This window comes from Phoca vitulina, unplaced genomic scaffold (genome assembly GCF_004348235.1).
Source record: "Phoca vitulina isolate PV1807 unplaced genomic scaffold, GSC_HSeal_1.0 scaffold5, whole genome shotgun sequence".
Taxonomy (NCBI): Eukaryota; Metazoa; Chordata; class Mammalia; order Carnivora; family Phocidae; genus Phoca; species Phoca vitulina.
The window spans coordinates 15,699,723-15,718,543 of NW_022589708.1; the positions used below are offsets into that span (position 1 = coordinate 15,699,723).

The 18,821-nt window shown below is 40.8% G+C and overlaps 1 protein-coding gene across 1 annotated transcript in view; it reads left to right on the top strand.

The window, feature by feature from the left end:
- The window catches only part of DCT (dopachrome tautomerase), a 36,638-nt gene that overhangs the window by 8,106 nt on the left and 9,711 nt on the right, over window positions 1-18,821 (top strand). Inside the window, exons 2-6 of the mRNA XM_032402766.1 lie at window positions 864-1,163; window positions 3,240-3,340; window positions 3,480-3,646; window positions 5,000-5,179; window positions 9,034-9,169. Coding sequence (XP_032258657.1) covers window positions 864-1,163; window positions 3,240-3,340; window positions 3,480-3,646; window positions 5,000-5,179; window positions 9,034-9,169 — 884 coding nt within the window. The remainder of the gene's footprint in view (window positions 1-863; window positions 1,164-3,239; window positions 3,341-3,479; window positions 3,647-4,999; window positions 5,180-9,033; window positions 9,170-18,821) is intronic.

Here is an 18,821-nt window from a genome sequence, read left to right on the forward strand (position 1 = left end):
GACTCGCCGGCCTCCATTGATTTTTGTCTTAACGCTGTCTCCTTTGTGAAATAAACCAGCTTTTGTAATGTTAGATTTCACCAAAATTCCTGGAAATCAGCTTATTTATTTTGGTTCCCCCTTGAGCTGGGTGTATATCTTCTTCCTTCTCTAAATCAATGAGCCACACTCACTCTGCGTGGGCCCCGTTGTGTGTGCCACAGCATAGCAGGGCTCAGCAGCGTGCCCATCCAAGACAACGGGCAGCCCTGGGGGTGGGGCTGTGGGGAGGAAAGGGAAACTCGTTCTGCCTCCAGTTCTGGAAGCCTAAAGTCTCAGGTCGAGGTGTCAGCTGGGTTGGATTCTTCTGAGGCCTCTCTCCTGCTTTGTTGGTGGCTGTCTTCTCCCTGGGTCTTCACATGGTCTTCCCTCTGTAATGACTAGTGGCCAAATCTCCCCCCCTTGTAAGGACACCAGTCGTATTGGATTGGGGGCCACCTCATGACCTCATTTTTAAGTTAATTACTTCTCTGAAGACCTTAGCTCCAAACACAGTCATATACCGAGGAACTGGGGGTTAGAACGTCAACATACGAATTTTGAAGGGACACGGTCCACCCATGACAGCTTGTGACCCCTTTCATATTGTTTCTTTGCTGGGAGTATTTCTAAGGAACTCTAGTACTCTGTTCACTTGGAGATGCAAACATTTCAAGAGGAGAGTAAGGGAAGGAAATTGGCTTCCTTTGCCTTTTTGCAAACACTTTCATCTTCTCCTCCTTTTTATCCCAGAGTTCAAATTCAGAAATTTCTTCCAAGCTACATAAACTGACTCCCTCTTCCATCTCCCCCCCCCCTTTTTTTTCCTTTTAAAAATAAACCAGGACATTTTGCTGGCTACAACTGTGGAGTGTGCAAGTTTGGCTGGACCGGCCACGACTGCAATCACAGGAAAGCCCCGGTAATTCGGAAAAATATCCATTCCTTGACTGCTCAGGAGAGGGAGCAGTTCCTGGACGCCTTAGACCTCGCAAAGAACACGACACACCCCGACTACGTGATCACCACCCAGCACTGGCTCGGCCTGCTGGGGCCCAACGGGACCCAGCCACAGATTGCCAACTGCAGCATTTATGATTTCTTTGTGTGGCTCCATTATTACTCTGTTAGAGATACATTATTAGGTGGGTTTTTTTCTCAGCAGAGGGTATATTATTATAGTTTGGGGCTGTGGGGGGATGGGTGGGGAAGTAATTTCAGGGCAAGTTAATTAACAAGAGAGCAACCTCAGGAAGGGTTAGGCTTATGAAAGTCGGAGGATTATCAAATGCTGCCTGAAGCTAGGATGGAGCACAGTTTACCAGTACGTTGGCTGACATTTGGGAAAATATTTTCTCCTGTAGTTGGTGTTTTGCGTTCAAAGTCTAAACTCTCCTCTATGAAGCTATTAATCTTCAAAGGCAAGAGTTGGTGAAGCGGAGGCAAATTCCTTTTGATTCCAGAAGAAAACATGTCTAAATCTGGCCATGGAAGCCCTCTCTGACATTTTCCCTCAAATTAGAGGAATTAACAGAACATGTGCTAAAGCACATGAAGCTTCTTTGTGCAGAATTAGAGTGTTTGTGTGGAGAGTGCGTATCTCATTAAACCCGCATGTGTTAGTCCTTAGACTTTTGGTCATCATTCACGGTGCCTGTGATATGGTGCACCGCTGTGGGGATCCTCAGGTTTTTTCGGAGTTGTATTGTCAAGGAAGAGCATAAGCCGCTCCTGCAATGTAGAGTTCCTCCTGAATTAGCCCTTTGAACCATTACAGTGGATGCCTGGGAAAATGGTGCCCCGCCCTTCTAGATCCTAAAAATTGGGGCCTGCGTAAGACTTGGAATGGGGGCTTGTTTGTTAAGAACTTCATTTATCTAGTAGGACCAGCTACGCCCTCGGATATTTCGCAGTCAGTGAATGCCACAGACGTCAGCTCGCTCCAGGGGGATGTGAATCCATTCCTGGTTCTATTCTGTGTACTCCTGACGCTTTCTTTCGCTGTACCTGTTATCTCCACCTTTGGGGCCCCTTGTTGGGGTCAGGTTGAATGAAGACATCAAACTCCCTTTGAATAGTCAGATTCTCATTGGAATTGTCTGTCCTTGTGTTTATCACTGGTTCCCCATTGCTTGATTTCACCTCATTCGTTCGTTTGGGGAACATTAAGCTTTGTTCTGAATTAAAACATTTAAAAAGGACTGTGTAGCCATCAGCAAGCGATAGCATGTCTTTCCTCAGTGTGAGTCCTTAAAAATCTTGCCTCTCAGGTAAGCATCTGTCTTTCTTTATCAATAGATAAGGAGGCTCTTCTGGCTATAAACCTTTATAGATTTCCTGTCATCACTCAGAGGAATTTTTGCTTTATGAGAGGGTTTTCTCTCAAGAGGGAAAGAGGACTATAGTTTCCGGTCATACCTAGGAATTAAATTTATATTCGTGTCTGTTCAGCTCTCTGAAGTTATTATAGGTACTTTGAAAAAGAACTAAAGCCAGCTAAAGTTTCTACATAACCATCAAAAGCTTTTATGAAAGCAGAAGAAGGATGGAATGGGCAGTAAAGGGGGTCATTAAATTGCCCAAAGCTTTTCACTAAAATTGGTGGTTCTAGTGGCCAGCCAAATTGGTTTGAATGTATTTTTCTCTCTTCTAGTCTTGGCGACCATGCTTGTCAGCTGGTGGTTGTAACTGACCGAGGGCGGAGGCAAAATCCATGAAAGTTCTTTTTGGTGACATAAATGCCTGAATTAGGACTAAGAGCAGTCCAAGTTGCTTTATTATTAATTAATCCTTCCCTTGTAAATGTGTGCATTTGTGAGGACTAGGTTAGAAAATATCTTTTGAAAATATATTTCATTAAGGTCTTAATGATCTAGCCCTTTGGATAACATTATTTCATCTTAATGAAATGTGACTTAAAAATTAAACATTTGACAGGGACTCTCAAAGCTGAAAACGACCTAGATGTGTCTGGATCTCTGTTGACAATCAAACTTTTGAGAGATGGAGAATTTATCCTAGAAGTGCTAGTTGCTTCCGGAATTGTTTTGTTGTTGCTGTTCTTGCTTTCAGAAAGATAAATGACAAAAACCTTTTTTTTTTTTTTCTGATTAGAACAGCTTGGACTTACTGGCTCTGCAGACACATCCCATTGGAGTAAGGATTCGCATTAAAAAAAAATGCTATTCCATGATCTTTAATATGTTTCCCAATTGCTTTAGGACCAGGGCGCCCGTACAAGGCCATAGACTTCTCACACCAAGGCCCCGCCTTTGTCACTTGGCACCGGTACCATTTGCTGTGGCTGGAAAGGGATCTCCAGGTTGGTCCAAACTATGCCTTTGGTATTTTGAATTTTGCATTTGGTCAAGACCCGTACCAATCTTTGCTTTATGTGCTTTCTTGTTGTATTTGATATTGATATATTGAGTTACATAACTAGACACACCCTTTGCTTTTAGCAACTCATCGACAATGAGTCCTTTGCTTTGCCCTATTGGAACTTTGCCACCGGGAGGAACGACTGTGACGTATGTACGGACCAGCTGCTTGGGGCTGCAAGACAAGATGACCCAACTCTAATTAGTCAGAACTCAAGATTCTCCAGCTGGGAAATTGTCTGTGATAGGTAATGGTATTTGCGTCCCTGCACTGGAAATCCAGAGACCGTATTTTCCTAAGTCTGAGAGATGGAGAGGCACTTTATATTTCTGTTTCTAATGCAGGCTGGGTTCTTTGTACATGTTTCTGAAAATGATTTTCCTGAGGGAAGTGGGATTTTAAAAAACTCTAAGCCCTCTTATTAAAAAAAAAAAAAATAGAGGTCTGGAAATCGCACTTATGAATCGAATGGGCTTGGTTATCCTTTCTAGATCAACTGTTTTAAAATTGGAATTCGTTTCTGCATTCAGCCAAACATTTCTTAAGTACTGATCATATTCCAAGCAGTGTAATAGTACTGACAATACAAAGATGAATAAAATAGAGCTTCCCTTTTGGATATCGTTTTATATTTACAAAGGCAGATTGTTTGTAAGCGAGTTACAATACAATGTGAAAAGTATCATGATAGATGTAAGTGTGAAGCCAAGAAAAGAGTCAGGGGAATTCTCCAAGAGGCAGAGGCACACACTACAAGCAGATGGAGGGGTGGGTGGTGAGTGTGTCCTAGGTGGAGGGAACATCATGTATGAAGCTGGGAAAGTCTCTGGAAACAGTTCAGTATAGCTAGACCATCGGGCGATGGTGAGCTGAGAGGGGCAGGGGATGGGGCGGGGGAGAATGATCTCTGAAGTATTGAGGAACACAGCATAAGCAAATGAGCAGCTTGTAGCCCATGGAGAATCCTGTCCTCAGTGATTCCTTTTAAATTTGTTTCTTTTTTTCTAGTACACATCTCAAAAAAAGATTCCCCAAGACACTCTTCCGCCTTCCTTTATTATTTATACATTTATTAAAGGTTTTATTTATTTATTTGCGAGAGATAGCGAGAGAGAACATGAGCAGGGGGAGGGGCAAAGGGAGTGGGAGAAACAGGCTCCTGGTTGAGCAGGGGCCCAAGATGGGGGCTCCATCCCAGGATCCTGCGATCATGACATGAGCCAAAGGCAGATGCTCAACTGATTCAGCCACCCAGGTGCCCCTGCCTTCCTTTATTTATCTGTTTCCTCCAAATCTTCCTGTTTTTAACCTAAGGGCTCTAGCTCCCCTGTCCAGTGTCTTTGTCGAGCTTCCTTGAACACACCCCTAGTCTGGGCATGCATGTGTTTGCGGGGGTGTAGGCCAATCTAGCAGGGATTCCCCCCTTCTACACCCTAAGCTTTTCCTATAGCCCTCTGGATAGTGCTCCCCAACATGTTGGGATGGGTAACTATAATAAGATTTTGTCATGACTAAGATTTTGATTGGTTTGCTTGGCCCAAAGTTATGATACTATCCACAAATTAAAACATTTCATTTTTACTCTCCTTACAACCCTTAGCCTGGATGACTATAACCGCCGGGTCACCCTCTGTAATGGGACCTATGAAGGTCTGTTAAGAAGAAATCCAGTGGGATTAAACAGTGAGAAATTGCCAACTTTAAAAGACATACAAGATTGTCTGTCTCTCACGACGTTTGACAGCCCCCCTTTCTTCCAGAACTCTACCTTCAGCTTCAGGTTGGTGCTCTGAGCTCTGTTAGACTGGCATTTTAAAATACTTTAGGATTTTCATGCCTGTGGTTGTAATGAACTGGAAGGAGATCCAGGTGTTGGGAGCCATGTACAAAGCTAAGTAATGCAGAAGGGCTTGACAAGTGAGGATAACAAGGAACCAGTTTTAGGAAAGTCATCATCCACCCACTATAATGAATAGTGTAGTTTTAATATTTTCTAACCGTTATTCAAGACCATCTTTTGTATTTCTAATTATGGCCTATATAGGTACAGTGTTCAGAACTAGGGTACTTTTTTTTTTTTAAAGGTTTTATTTATTTATTTGACAGAGAGAGACACAGCAAGAGAGGGAACATAAGCAGGGGGAGTGGGAGAGGGAGAAGCAGGTTTCCCGTGGAGCAGGGAGCCCAATGCGGGGCTGGATCCCAGTACCCTGGGATCATGACCTGAGCTGAAGGCAGATGCTTAATGACTGAGCCACCCAGGCGCCCCACCAGGGTACTTCATTAAACAGCATTTCTATACACCAACAACAAGACAGAAGAAAGATAAATTAAGGAGTCGATCCCATTTACAACTGCACCCAAAACCATAAGATACCTAGGCATAAATCTAACCAAAGAGGCAAAGAATCTGTACTCAGAAAACTATAAAATACTCATGAAAGAAATTGAGGAAGACACAAAGAAATGGAAAAACATTCCATGCTCATGGATAAGAAGAACAAATATTGTGAAGATGGCAATGCTACCTAGAGCAATCTACACATTTACTGCAATCCCTATCAAAATACCATCAACTTTTTTCAAAGAAATGGAACAAATAATCCTAAAATTTGTATGGAACCAGAAAAGACCCCGAATAGCCAGAGGAATGTTGAAAAAGAAAAGCAAAGCTGGTGGCATCACAATTCCGGACTTCAAGCTCTATTACAAAGCTGTCATCATCAAGACAGTATGGTACTGGCACAAAAACAGACACATAGATCAATGGAACAGAATAGAGAGCCCAGAAATGGACCCTCAACTCTATGGTCAACTAATCTTTGACAAAGCAGGAAAGAATGCCCAATGGAAAAAAGACAGTCTCTTCAACAAATGGTGTTGGGAAAATTGGACAGCCACATGCAGAAGAATGAAACTGGACCATTTCCTTACACCACACACAAAAATAGACTCAAAATGGTTGAAAGACCTAAATGTGAGACAGCAGTCCATCAAAATTCTAGAGGAGAACACAGGCAGCAACCTCTTCGACCTCAGCCGCAACAACTTCTTCCTAGAAACATCGCCAAAGACAAGGGAAGCAAGGGCAAAAATGAACTATTGGGACTTCATCAAGATAAAAAGCTTTTGCACAGCAAAAGAAACAGTCAACAAAACCAAAAGACAGCTGACAGAATGGGAGGAGATATTTGCAAATGACATATCAGGTAAAGGGCTAGTATCCAAAATCTATAAAGAACTTAACAAACACAACACCCAAAGAACAAATAATCCAATCAAGAAATGGGCAGAAGACACGAACAGACATTTCTGCAAAGAAGACATCCAAATGGCCAACAGACACATGAAAAAGTGCTCAACATTGCTTGGCATCAGGGAAATACAAATCAAAACCTCAATGAGATACCACCTCACACCAGTCAGAATGGCTAAAATTAACAAGTCAGGAAATGACAGATGTTGGCGAGGATGCGGAGAAAGGGGAACCCTCCTATACTGTTGGTGGGAATGCAAGCTGGTGCAGCCACTCTGGAAAACAGTGTGGAGGTTCCTCAAAAAATTGAAAATAGAACTACCCTACGACTCAGCAATTGCACTACTGGGTATTTACCCCAAAGATACAAATGTAGAGATCTGAAGGGTATGTGCACCCCAATGTTTATAGCAGCAATGTGAATCAATAGATGAATGGATAAAGAAGATGTGGTACACACACACACACACACACACACACACACACACACACACTGGAATATTATGCAGCCATCAAAAAAATCGAAATCTTGCCATTTACAATGACGTGGATGAAACTAGAGGGTATTATGCTAAGTGAAATAAGTCAATCAGAGAAAGACATGTGTCATATGACCTCACTGATATGAGGAATTCTTAATCTCAGGAAACAAACTGAGGGTTGCTGGAGTGGTAGGGGGTGGGAGGGATGGGGTGGCGGGTGATAGGTATCGGGGAGGGTATGTGCTATGGTGAGTGCTGTGAATTGTGTAAGACTGTTGAATCACACACCTCTACCTCTGAAACAAATAATACATTATATGTTAAAAAAAAAAAAAAAGAAAGAAGAAGATAGTAGGAAGGGAAAAGTGAAGGGGGGGAAATCAGAGGGGGAGACAAACCACGAGAGACTATGGACTCTGAGAAACAAACAGGGTTCTAGAGGGGAGGGGGGTGGGGGGATGGGTTAGCCTGGTGATGGGTATTAAAGAGGGCACGTTCTGCATGGAGCACTGGGTGTTATACACAAACAATGAATCATGGAACACTACATCAAAAACTAATGATGTAATGTATGGTGATTAACATAACATAATAAAATAAAATTAAAAAAATATTTGCTCATGCTCTTTCTTTTTCTTTTCTCTTAAATGTATCATGCACTTTCTGTTTCTTTTCTTTTAAATGTATCAGACCTTAATATTGAAGTCTGAGATCTCAGAGGAGTATTACAGACCAAATGCAACTCAAGTCACAGCACAGCAATGACAGCACAATACTTGAAATTTAAAGGCCAACTAATAATTCTCTCCCTCTAAAAAGACTTTAAGAGTTGTGGGAAATAAGTATGGATATAAATAAGATTTTAAGCAAAGATGAATGGGGCTCCAAAAAGACACGGTGGATAGATTCATGGTCTTCCCCCAAACCAGATTCTCTCTCTCCTGTGTGTAAATTATACAGGTGATGGGCTATTTGGGGCAGAGGTGGGGTAAACTGAAAAATGCAGAGGCTGCACCAAGTGCAGCAGAGCTCAGGGGCTGTGTGGGAGTCGGACACAGCTCTGGGTAGTGGCAACGGTCCTATAAAGGCTGACATTTAAGATTGTTTGAAAAGGAGCATACGTTTGTTTTTCACAGTAGTAAAAATGCTATTGAAATGGAGTGCAAGCTTTATAGATTTGAGTTCAGGGAATGGTTATCAAAGTGTGGGGCCCAGACTACCGTAACTGGGATCACTTGGGAGCTGGTTAGAAACACAAATTGTGAAGAACCGGCCCACACTTCCTGAATCAGAAACTCTGAAGTGGGGCATGAAATATGTCTTTCTCTCCAGTGATTCCCATGTATACTTAAATTTGAGGATCACTGAGTTAGGATAAGGACAATTTGAATTTCCTAAAAATGGGGAGGAGAAAAAGACAAGGATAAGTGGAATTTGGGGATGCATTTAGAATGCTGAATATGTTACAGTCAAGCTGGAGGTCTATTTAGTTGAGAAATGGGAATATGAGATTATATGTTAATTCAAAAAATATTTCTGATTACAGACCATGTGCTGGGCATGGTACTGAGCTCTGGCAACAAAAATCTGGAGAAAACAGTCTGTGTCCTCTAGGACTTCATAGTCTGGCAGGGGGGACAGATATGAAGGTATAGAATTGTCATACAGTATATAAAAGAGGTATAATCCAACTGAGCAGGTGCAGAAAGAGCATTGATTAAGAGTTCCCTCCCCTGATGGAAGATCATCATTAAAAGTTGGGACTAATTTGTAGTTAATTAGCTATGACAGAGCTTCCCCATCTCAAGTCAGAAGACTGTTATTTAGGCTGGAAACAAAAAAAGGAGACCTTTATCAGTTGTAACTGTTGTCACTGACATACTGATTTTCTCTCAGGAATGCCCTGGAAGGGTTTGATAAAGCAAACAGCAACCTGGACTCTCAAGTGATGAGCCTACATAACTTGGTTCATTCCTTCTTGAATGGGACAAGCGCTTTGCCACATTCTGCTGCCAACGATCCTGTCTTTGTGGTATGTTCAAAGGCTCAGACTAGATGAAAAATTTCCTACGTAAGATGTTGGATTTATTTGCTTTTCAGTAAGATTAAGGTTTGGTGTGTGTTATATTCTCTTTGTGCACAATGGGATGTATTCAAATGTTAAATTCGTTTTATTGTACGCCCGAGAGGTGGTAGGATAGCATTTAAAGTCCCCTTTTCAGAAACCCACGCTTTGGAGATGGTTAGCTTTGGAATGACACCAGACAGGAGTTTATAGTCCAGAGTTGGATTCATAAGTTAGCATAGTGATGTTATAAATTATATCACAATTTAGCACAATTTATATAATAATTTAGTATAATGACAATAATTTTTCAATCATAAAATGAGTGATGTTGAAGATGAAGCCCAGCCACCCGGCACCTTTGGAACAGCACACCAAGTCCACAGCTCTGTTGGTGTTTCGTCCTGGCCCCCTCACTCACAAAGCGTTCTGCCTAAAAATGAGCTGTTCTTGCTGTCCTAATATCATTGTGTCCACTTTGGACTGAATCTTCCACGTAAGACACTCGTCACAAGATGGCGCGGACCTCCCTGGGTGTACAGGAACGGGTTCTTTTACTCCTTCTGTGTCTACTTGCTAATCAATCAATGTAGGTTTACCAGAATCCGGTCTTTACTTGCTTTCATGGTTATATACCACCTAGTAACGAGTTCACTTGAGAGGGTGAGGACTATGGCCAAGGTCCACCCGAAACGCAGGAGGCTACCAATGTGTAAGAGAACCTGGTAGTGCTGAACAGAAAAATTGGTTTGGGTCAGTTTGCAAACTTGCAGTTATATTCAGTCATTTCTTTTTTGTTTGCAAATGAGTAGATTCTACCCAAACTAATTTAGGATAAAAGAATTAATTTATTGACTTAAATAACTGGGAAACAGAGGGGTGCTGAATCTAGGGGCTCAAACGATGTCAGCTCTATCTCCGTCTTCATAAACAACCTCTTTGCATGCGGTAACCGAGCTCGCCATCGGCAGCCACAAACGAGCACGCTACCAGCTTAGCACGTGGGGCAGGGGCCGGAAGCAGCCACGTTACCATGGTATCGGAGAACAGTCCCAGGATTGGCCAGGCCTGGATTACCTGCCCTCCGTGAACCAATCAGTATGGCAAGGGGAAGGAGGTACTCTGATTGGCCAGAGCGAGGTCACATGTTCACCCCTACTGTCCGCGCATGTGTGTGACCCCAACACACACAGCTTTAGAGAGCTCCCTGCAGGAAAGAGTTTGTGTTAGCCAGAAGGGGGACGGAGGGTGGGGAAGGAGTGTTGAACAGAAGAAATGACACATGTCTTCAATTAATACAAAAACCACATTTGATGTTCCTTAATTTATTAACTGGCTTCATATCTCTGAGAGGAAATACAGCCAGTACAGAGAGAGCTGTTGTTGGCTACGGAGGAAGCTTACGGTTCTTTAAATTCAAAGTGTGATGAACTAACTCCCTTGATACATGTTTGAGTGCGATTTCGGTCTCACTTTAAAACAAAAGGAAAAACAAAGAAACTCGACAGTGGGATTATAATGTTAGAATCCCAAGCTCTGTTAGTTTTAAAAATCTGTTCACCAAGGGGCTCTCTGGAGACTAACAAAACAGGGGAGGTGCAGGTCGGGGCCATGTTATCCCAGCTGTCCTTGGTCAGCGCCCTCCAGCCGAAGACTGCCAGGAGCAGCTGTGGTGGGGCACGTGGTTCCATGGTTCCGTAAGACCAAGGGTGGTGTATTCCTTGTTGTTGGGACAGACTGGGAAACCAGCGAGTGGCTCAGGGGCTAGAAAAGAATGGAAAGGATTTGGGCTTGTGCTAGCTGAGATGGGGAGGGTGTAAGGAGGCAGGGCTTTGCTCTGGATTGGATGCTGTCAGGAAGCGGGGCAATTCTATGATTGAGTACCCCAATAATTCTTAGTAATTGGTAGAGCAGTGGGAGTCGCTTGCAATAGCCGGGAAAGGGCTAATGTTCTTGTTAGGTATTGTATGGTTTGGACAATGTTCATATTTTGTCTACATTCAGATACAATCATGGAGTTGTCTTGTTTTTGTCCTGACCCGTCAGGGTCACAGAGTGACCTTGTTTGATGTTGATGTTCCATGATTGTTTATCCCCCGCAGAACACCAAGGCCTCTTTTTTTTAATTTAATATTTTTAAAAAGATTTTTATTTATTTATTTGAGAGAGAGAGAGAGAATGAGAGAGAGAGCATGAGAGGGGAGAGGTCAGAGGGAGAAGTAGACTCCCTGCTGAGCAGGGAGCCCAGTGGGACTGGATCCTGGGACTCCAGGAACATGACCTGAGCCGAAGACAGTTGCTTAACCAGCTGAGCCACCCAGGTGTCCCCACCAAGGCCTCCTTGATAGAGCCAGGCCCTCTCTGGCTTTAAAGATACTTAACTCACTATCCACTATTTTAACATTGTCTTCAGGGTTGTGTGTCTTGAATGGATGGTTTCAAAGCAATTAGAAGAAGAAATTTCACCACTGGTCTTTTTTTATTTTGCCAGTATTTTGAATTCAAATTAATTTAAATATTATCTAGTATAGATTGCATTGTAGTAAGCAAACACTTTATGGGTTTTTTCTTTTTCCAGAATTTTCCTCACTTTAATGTTAATTTTAGTAGTGTATCTTAGTCTGCTCAGGTTGCCATAACAAAAATAAAATAGACTGTTAAACAACAGAAATTCATATCTCACAGTTCTGGAGGCTGAAAGTCCAAGATCAAGGTGCTGAGTGATGTGGTTCCTGGGGAAAGCTCTCTTCCTGGCTTATAGACCCCTGCCTTCTTGGTGGCGTGTCCTTACATAGTGGAGAGAGGCAGAGATCTCTGGGGTTTCTTCTTATAAGAGCACTAGTCCTATCATCTCGGGGCCCCACACATATGACCTTATTTAACCCTAATTACCTCTTTTAGATCCCATCTCTGAATATAGTCACATTGGGGGTTAGGGTTTCAACACATGAATTTGAGGGGGCCATAAATCAGTCCATACCATCAGTTTCTAGCAGTTTGTTTTTCTGGACTCCTGGGCGGCCACATGGCATAGTCAAAAGAACACTGGATTACAAGTCAAATAACTTTTTTATTTCGTCCTGAATTGTGCAATCTTGGGAGTCTCCTTGAACTGTGTGAAGCCTCTGTTTCCCGTTCTGCAAAGTGCAGGTCACAGGGCTTGATCTGGTGTTGGAAGAGAGTGGTGTGCTCATTAATGCAACACTGAATAGATTAGAATAATACAAAGCTGCTTTAGAAACTGCCAAGTACAAAACAAAATTTACCATAAGACAACAATGTGTTTTATGGTAGTCGCTGGGAAGAATTAGAGAACTATATGTTGGCTTTCAATTTCCAAACCTTAATTAAGGTTTCTTATCTTGTTCTCCATGGCAGACAGTTGTGCCCTAAGGCAATTTTACTGAAAGAAATACTGACGTATTTCAAAGGTGACTTATTATTTTTATCTCCACCCAGGGTACCAAAAAAGGAGCTATGAAGAGGGAGGTAAATGTATAGCTCACAATGCTCTGAGCTTGCCTGGTGGTGTGAAGGTCTGGGTAGGTTTCTGGATTCCCGGATAGATGAGTGCCTGGCCAGGGTGAGCTGTGGGAAATCCAGAGATGGAGCAGTTGATGAGCTATTCCTTTTTTTCTAAAAAGTGTTTCTTCCCTCATATTTGTATAACAAAACATGAAGGAGTTGTCGGAAATGTGGACTCTTGATCCCAGCCTCTAGCAAGGTGGGGGCTTACGAGCGATATCTCCCACAGCTGTCTTAGCTCTTCTGTAGGATGCTTGCCTTGTTTATTGGTTCTAACTGGGTATTTCACATCATTTTTCTGGCCATTATCTCAGCCATCAGCTTATGCCACACAGTACTTGTTCTCCCTTCTCTGCTCTGTATCTTTACATCTAGTTATCTATACTATATTTCTCTAAATAAATTTTTGTAAAACATACATTTTCAACTATATAGTTTATACACACAGTCCATATTTATGAGAAAGAATGTCACAGTACTCCTTATCCAGTATGCCAAAATATTATGAGCAGAACAGCGGAATCTTCTGGCAAATTCAGGATTATATGCCTCCACACAACCTTTCTCTCCTACTAAAGGAAAGAAGGGTGCTGCTAGTAACTTGCTTTTCAACACCCGATGTTTCAAGGATTATTACATCTTATCTCCTTCTTTGGAGGATGCCCAATTTGTGTGTAGGGCTTGGCAGATAGTGAGTATTTTAGGCTTTACAGGCCCAATATCTCTGTTGCAACTACTCAACACTGCCTCTGTAGCGTGAAAGCAGCCATAGACAATACATGAGTGAGTGAGTGTGGTGTTCTAATACAACTTTATTTAAAAAATAGGTGGTGAGGGGCGCCTGGGTGGCTCAGTCGGTTAAGTGTCCGACTCTTGATTTTTGGCTCAGGTCATGATCTCAGGGCCGTGAGACTGAGCCCTGCATTGGGCTCCGAGCTGAGTGTGGAGCCTGCTTGGGATTCTCTCCCTCTCCCTCTGTCCCCCTACCCCATGCTTTCTCACGCTCTCTCTCTCTAAGAGAGAGAAATAAAAAACAGGTGGTGAGCTCTGTTTGGTCCACAGGCTTTAGTTTGCCAACTCCTGCTCTAAGGAATTAATGTCCCTTCTCTGTAGTATGTTTCCTCCATCAGTCATGTTTCTCTTCCTGCTCTAGGGAGCCACATTATGACTTCATGGATGAGGAATTCTGTGACTTATGTGTAGTTCAAAACACTAGATATTTAATTATCCTTGCCTTCATTACTTTTAATACCTTTAATATTTAAAATTTTGTTCTTCTTTGGTATAAGTTGTCATGTGCATATAAACAGATGAAAAGCCACAGCCTTTTTTTTTTTTTTTTTTTTTTTTTGCAGCCATGAAGCGTTTTGGCACTAGTTCCAGAACTCACAGTTACTTTAGGCTATTCACATCAAGTTTCATGTTGAAACCACTTTAGGCTTAAATAATTTTTGCACATATTGAGATCCAGGTTAAAGCATTTCGGTTCAAAGAGTGATAGCTTCTGGAATTTCAAATTCACAAGGCAGTTTATGCAAATATATTGCATGCAACATTTATTAAAATTATTTTCGTGAAATCTCCTCAAGCAAGAGAGGGGCAAAGTTGTATCTGATCACAATAATGAGTAAAAGATATAATGTTAAAATACAGGAAAAACTCTGAAACCAATCTCTGAAGTTCTAATAATTCATAAGGTAATTGAAGGATATGCACGCATTTATCTGGAAAATATGATTAGGTCACAGAAATGCTAAGTAGTGCCGTCTTCAGTATTGAATTTAGGTATAATCTAGGGGGAAAAAAAGGAAAACCAAAAGACCCTAACGTTAAATAGTTGAGTTAACTGCCAAGAAAGAGACAATGTTACAGACTAAATATTTTCCTCCCAGCTTCAAAGCAACTATTCTTAGGACTGTATTTGAATGTTATTCTTTTAGAAAGGTACATTTGGCAAGTTCTAATTCTTTCAATTCTTAAGTGACTGGGGGATTCATAGGTTGCATGGCTAATACTCACGGCATAGCTCATGTGTTTGTTTGTCATCTTATACATTGGACTCCTACATGGAATAAGACGTATACATAGTCTTATCATCATTTGTATTTCTTAACAATGACTAATAGTTGGGTAAGATAACTCCATTAATTTAGCGGGGGGAAGCAAGAAAAGAGAAAATGAGTTTCTAAAAACAAGAATCTAATGGACTACATGAAGTTAATACCCTTCTGACTCTACTGTTCTAGGATGTAATAAAATTAGTAAAATTAATAGGTCATAATAACAAGTATAAAATACTTGTGAATTGGTATGAGTTTAGTTAAAATTTTAAAAAGACGAGTATAGGACATTGCTTCTCTCTCCCCAAGAGTGAAGCACTTAAAAATGGATCCATTTTATTTATCTTTCTTACAAAAGAAAAAGCATATCAGTTGGTTAAGCTTCCGACTCTTGATTTCAGATCAGGTTATGATCTCAGAGTTGTGAGATCGAGCCTTGCATCAGGCTCCTCGCTCAGCAGGGAATCTGCTGGAGATTTTTTCTCTCTCTCCAATCCTTCTCCCCTCCCACCAAATAAATAAATCTTAAGAAAAAAAGGAAAAGTATAATTAGGCTAATACCTTGAGTATTTAAATTAACATTGTTTTACATTAATTTTTTATTTTTTAATAGTTTAACAATTTTTAATGATGTAGAGTTACAGAAATATTGGCAAAAAGGTTTTTTTTTTTAAAGATTTTATTTATTTGAGGGAGAGTGAGTGAGAGACAGAGAGAGAGCATGAGAAGGGGGAGGGCCAGGGGGAGAAGCAGACACCCTACTGAGCAGGGAGCCTGATGCGGGGCTCAATCCTGGGACCCTGGTATCATGACTTGAGCTGAAGGCAGATGCTTAACTGACTGAGCCACCCAGGTGCCCTGGCAAAAAGATTTTTAATTGTCTGTAATTCCATCTCAATTTTCTGCTTATTTCCTCGCATATTCTATGGTTGTACAATTGTACTTATGCACACTGTTTAGGTTGTTACATCGTTTCCTAAATACTTCCTTTTCAAAAATTTAAAATAGATAATGCACATAAGGGGTTCAAATATAAAAGACATAAAATGAAGACTCTGTATCAATACCATCTCCCAGCTAGTTATTACCATTTTTCCCTATTCTTCCAGATTCATTTTATAAATATACAAACAAATATGTTATCTGAATGGCAGCATACTATAGACATGTCTGTGACTTCATTATTTTTATTTTTTACTTTTTCTAAATCATTCCATATCAGTTCATAAAGACCATTCCATTCCTTTTTTTAGGGCTGTATAGTATTCTATAGTGCAGCTTTATCCTGAAAATTTTAGCCAGTTTTCTGTCAATGGGCATGTAGGTAGTTTCTAATCTCTTGCTTGGCAAACAATGCTTCAGTGCATGAACATGTAGAGTAAGTCAAGAGAATAGAATTACCAGGTCAAAGATTAAATAAATGCATTTGAAATGTCAGTAGATACTGCCAAATTGCCCTCCAGAAGGTTGAATAATACTACATTTATTTATTTAATGTATGTATTTTTAAACAACTGAGATAAAGTTAATAATTCCTAAGGAATGTGACACCTTGGTGAATTTTGTAAGAGCTGAGGTATTGGAGATCGTTGCTGGCCATCTGCTTGGGCAGAGCATCCCAGAGTGGCAGGATTTCTATACTCTTGGTCTAGGGGATAGTTTGGTTTTTTAACTTGACAGGGGCTAAATGGCACCTGAAGAAATTCTTTTCAACTCTAAACTTTGTAAGGATAAACCCATGTTCTATTGAGAAGAACTAAACCTATACTAAGAGATGAACTGCATACTCTTTGTCATTGATGAAATTAAGTAGTATAATGGCAAACCACATTTATATACAAATCTAAAGTGGTTATAGCATTGATTTGGGTTCCTTTCTCCTAGAGCTTTGGTGATTCCTTAGACATGAATGGCCTGGGAGTGTCTCAGTTCTTATCTAGAATCTCTTCTGATATCCCCCTGGTTTTCTCTCTCCCACCTGCTTATGACATATGCTGAACCAGTGACTTCTTTTAAAGCTGTCGAACTAATAGCAGAACCTCTTATAGTCGTCTTTTTGCATGTGTTCAAAGTTTAATCCTTAAAGTATAAGCTTTCTTCCTCAAGGGCTCAACTGATATTTCATTTTTAAATCGAGATATAACTGACATATAAAATTAAGTTAGTTTCAGATGTACAACATAATGATTCAATATTTGTATATATCACGAAACCAGTCATCACAATTAGTCTAGGTACCATCTGCCACCATATGTAACTGTATTTCTTTTTATATCCATGCTAATATATCTTACATACAATGTATATTGCATATATTTTAGGTATACTTATTTATATTTTGTATACAATGTTATTATACAAATATATGTAGAAAGGGTACTTTTCTTTTTTTTTTTTTTAAAGATTTTATTTTTTTATTTGAGAGACAGAGAGAGAGCATGAGTGGGGAGGGGAGGGGTAGAGGGAGAGGGAGAAGCAGGCTTCCCGCGGAGCAGAGATCCCGATGTGGGGCTCCATCCCAGGCCCCTGGGATCATGACCTGAGCTGAAGGCAGAAGCTTAACCGACTGAGCCACCCAGGCATCCCTACCTTAAGTTTTAAATGGAACCTCCCATATGAAACTGGGTGTCTATTGTGTGATTTCCGAGTGATCATATATGAGTTCTCGGAGGAGCAGAACATTATCACAATAAGATTCACTCTGACCATGAATGATGTCTTCTAGATAGGAACACATGAACTCAAGTGGTGAACACCACAGTGTGCTGGGTGATGTACTGGTGTCTGTGGTCATTATGGCAGGAATCTGATTGTGCAGACGTCTAAGTTAAGGTTAAGTTTGATAGTAACTATCCTCCAGTGATCCTGAAAAAGATATGCACGCTTTCCCTATATTTTATTCAAGTTTCTTTATGCCTTCCAGCACAATAGCCATTGATTGATTGCTTTTTTTTCTGCAAGGGTTGCATTTAAAAATTTTTACCTTGAAAGCCCATAGAATCACACTTTCTTCAACACTGCCTCCAAGGTGAAAGTTTTTTTCTTCCTGTACCTATCCTTATGTGTTGGAGCAAGATAGAATGGGTTTGTGAACCAAATTTGTAACCTCATTTCTGAAGCACTCAATTTTTAATACCCAAATATAACTATGTATCTCTGTAGCAGATATAAGGCAACCACAGTATACTGTTACTTTACTTTTGCTTTTATTTATTACCCTCCAATTACATGTAGCCTTTACAGAGACATTAACTGAGCTCATTTTTGACTCATGTGAAACAAAGATACTATTAGTTTCTCAAGAGCAATTCAAGGTATCTTGTTTAGGAACAATGTTCACAACTCTAACAAAAATACCTATTCTACAGGCTGCACCACTTCTCTTTATGGCTGTGGATACGTTATTGCTTGCAGCATTTTGTTTATTGCGTTCTTTGCATCTTCTTGGCACACACTAACCTCTTTTACTACATTCTATAAATTGGGTGCTCTGTATATAGTTCCTACCCCAGCATTTATTGTACAATGTTTTATAGCCCTTCTGAGACCTATAATCTCTCCTTATTATTTTTCCCTGTTCTTTTATCTCTCCAAATTATGAATTGCTGCAGAGTCTTGTCCCCTCCTTAATTATTTACACTTTGTACTGGGTGAATTCTGGTGTTTTCCAAAAGTTATTTGCTTCTTGCAGCACTGAATCTGGACCTTCCTGTGTCCTGAGAGTCCCTTGTCTCTTTTTCTAATCAGAATTTGATCTCTGACTTGAACTCAGACAGTATCTAAAAGCTCAGGAGATACTGTGTGACCTTCTTTGGAAAATACACTCTGGTACACCCCTAGATTCTTTTTATGTGTATCACTTAGGATTTGGTTCAGCTGCTTAGAACAGAAAACCCGTTATAGAAGCCCAAACAAAAAAGAGGTGTATTTTTCTCTTAATGTAAAAGATCCCCAGTGGCAGGTAGTCCGGGGCTGGTATTGTATCTCCAGACTCATCGCAGACCCTTCTGTGTTTTTGCTCTACCACGCTTGGT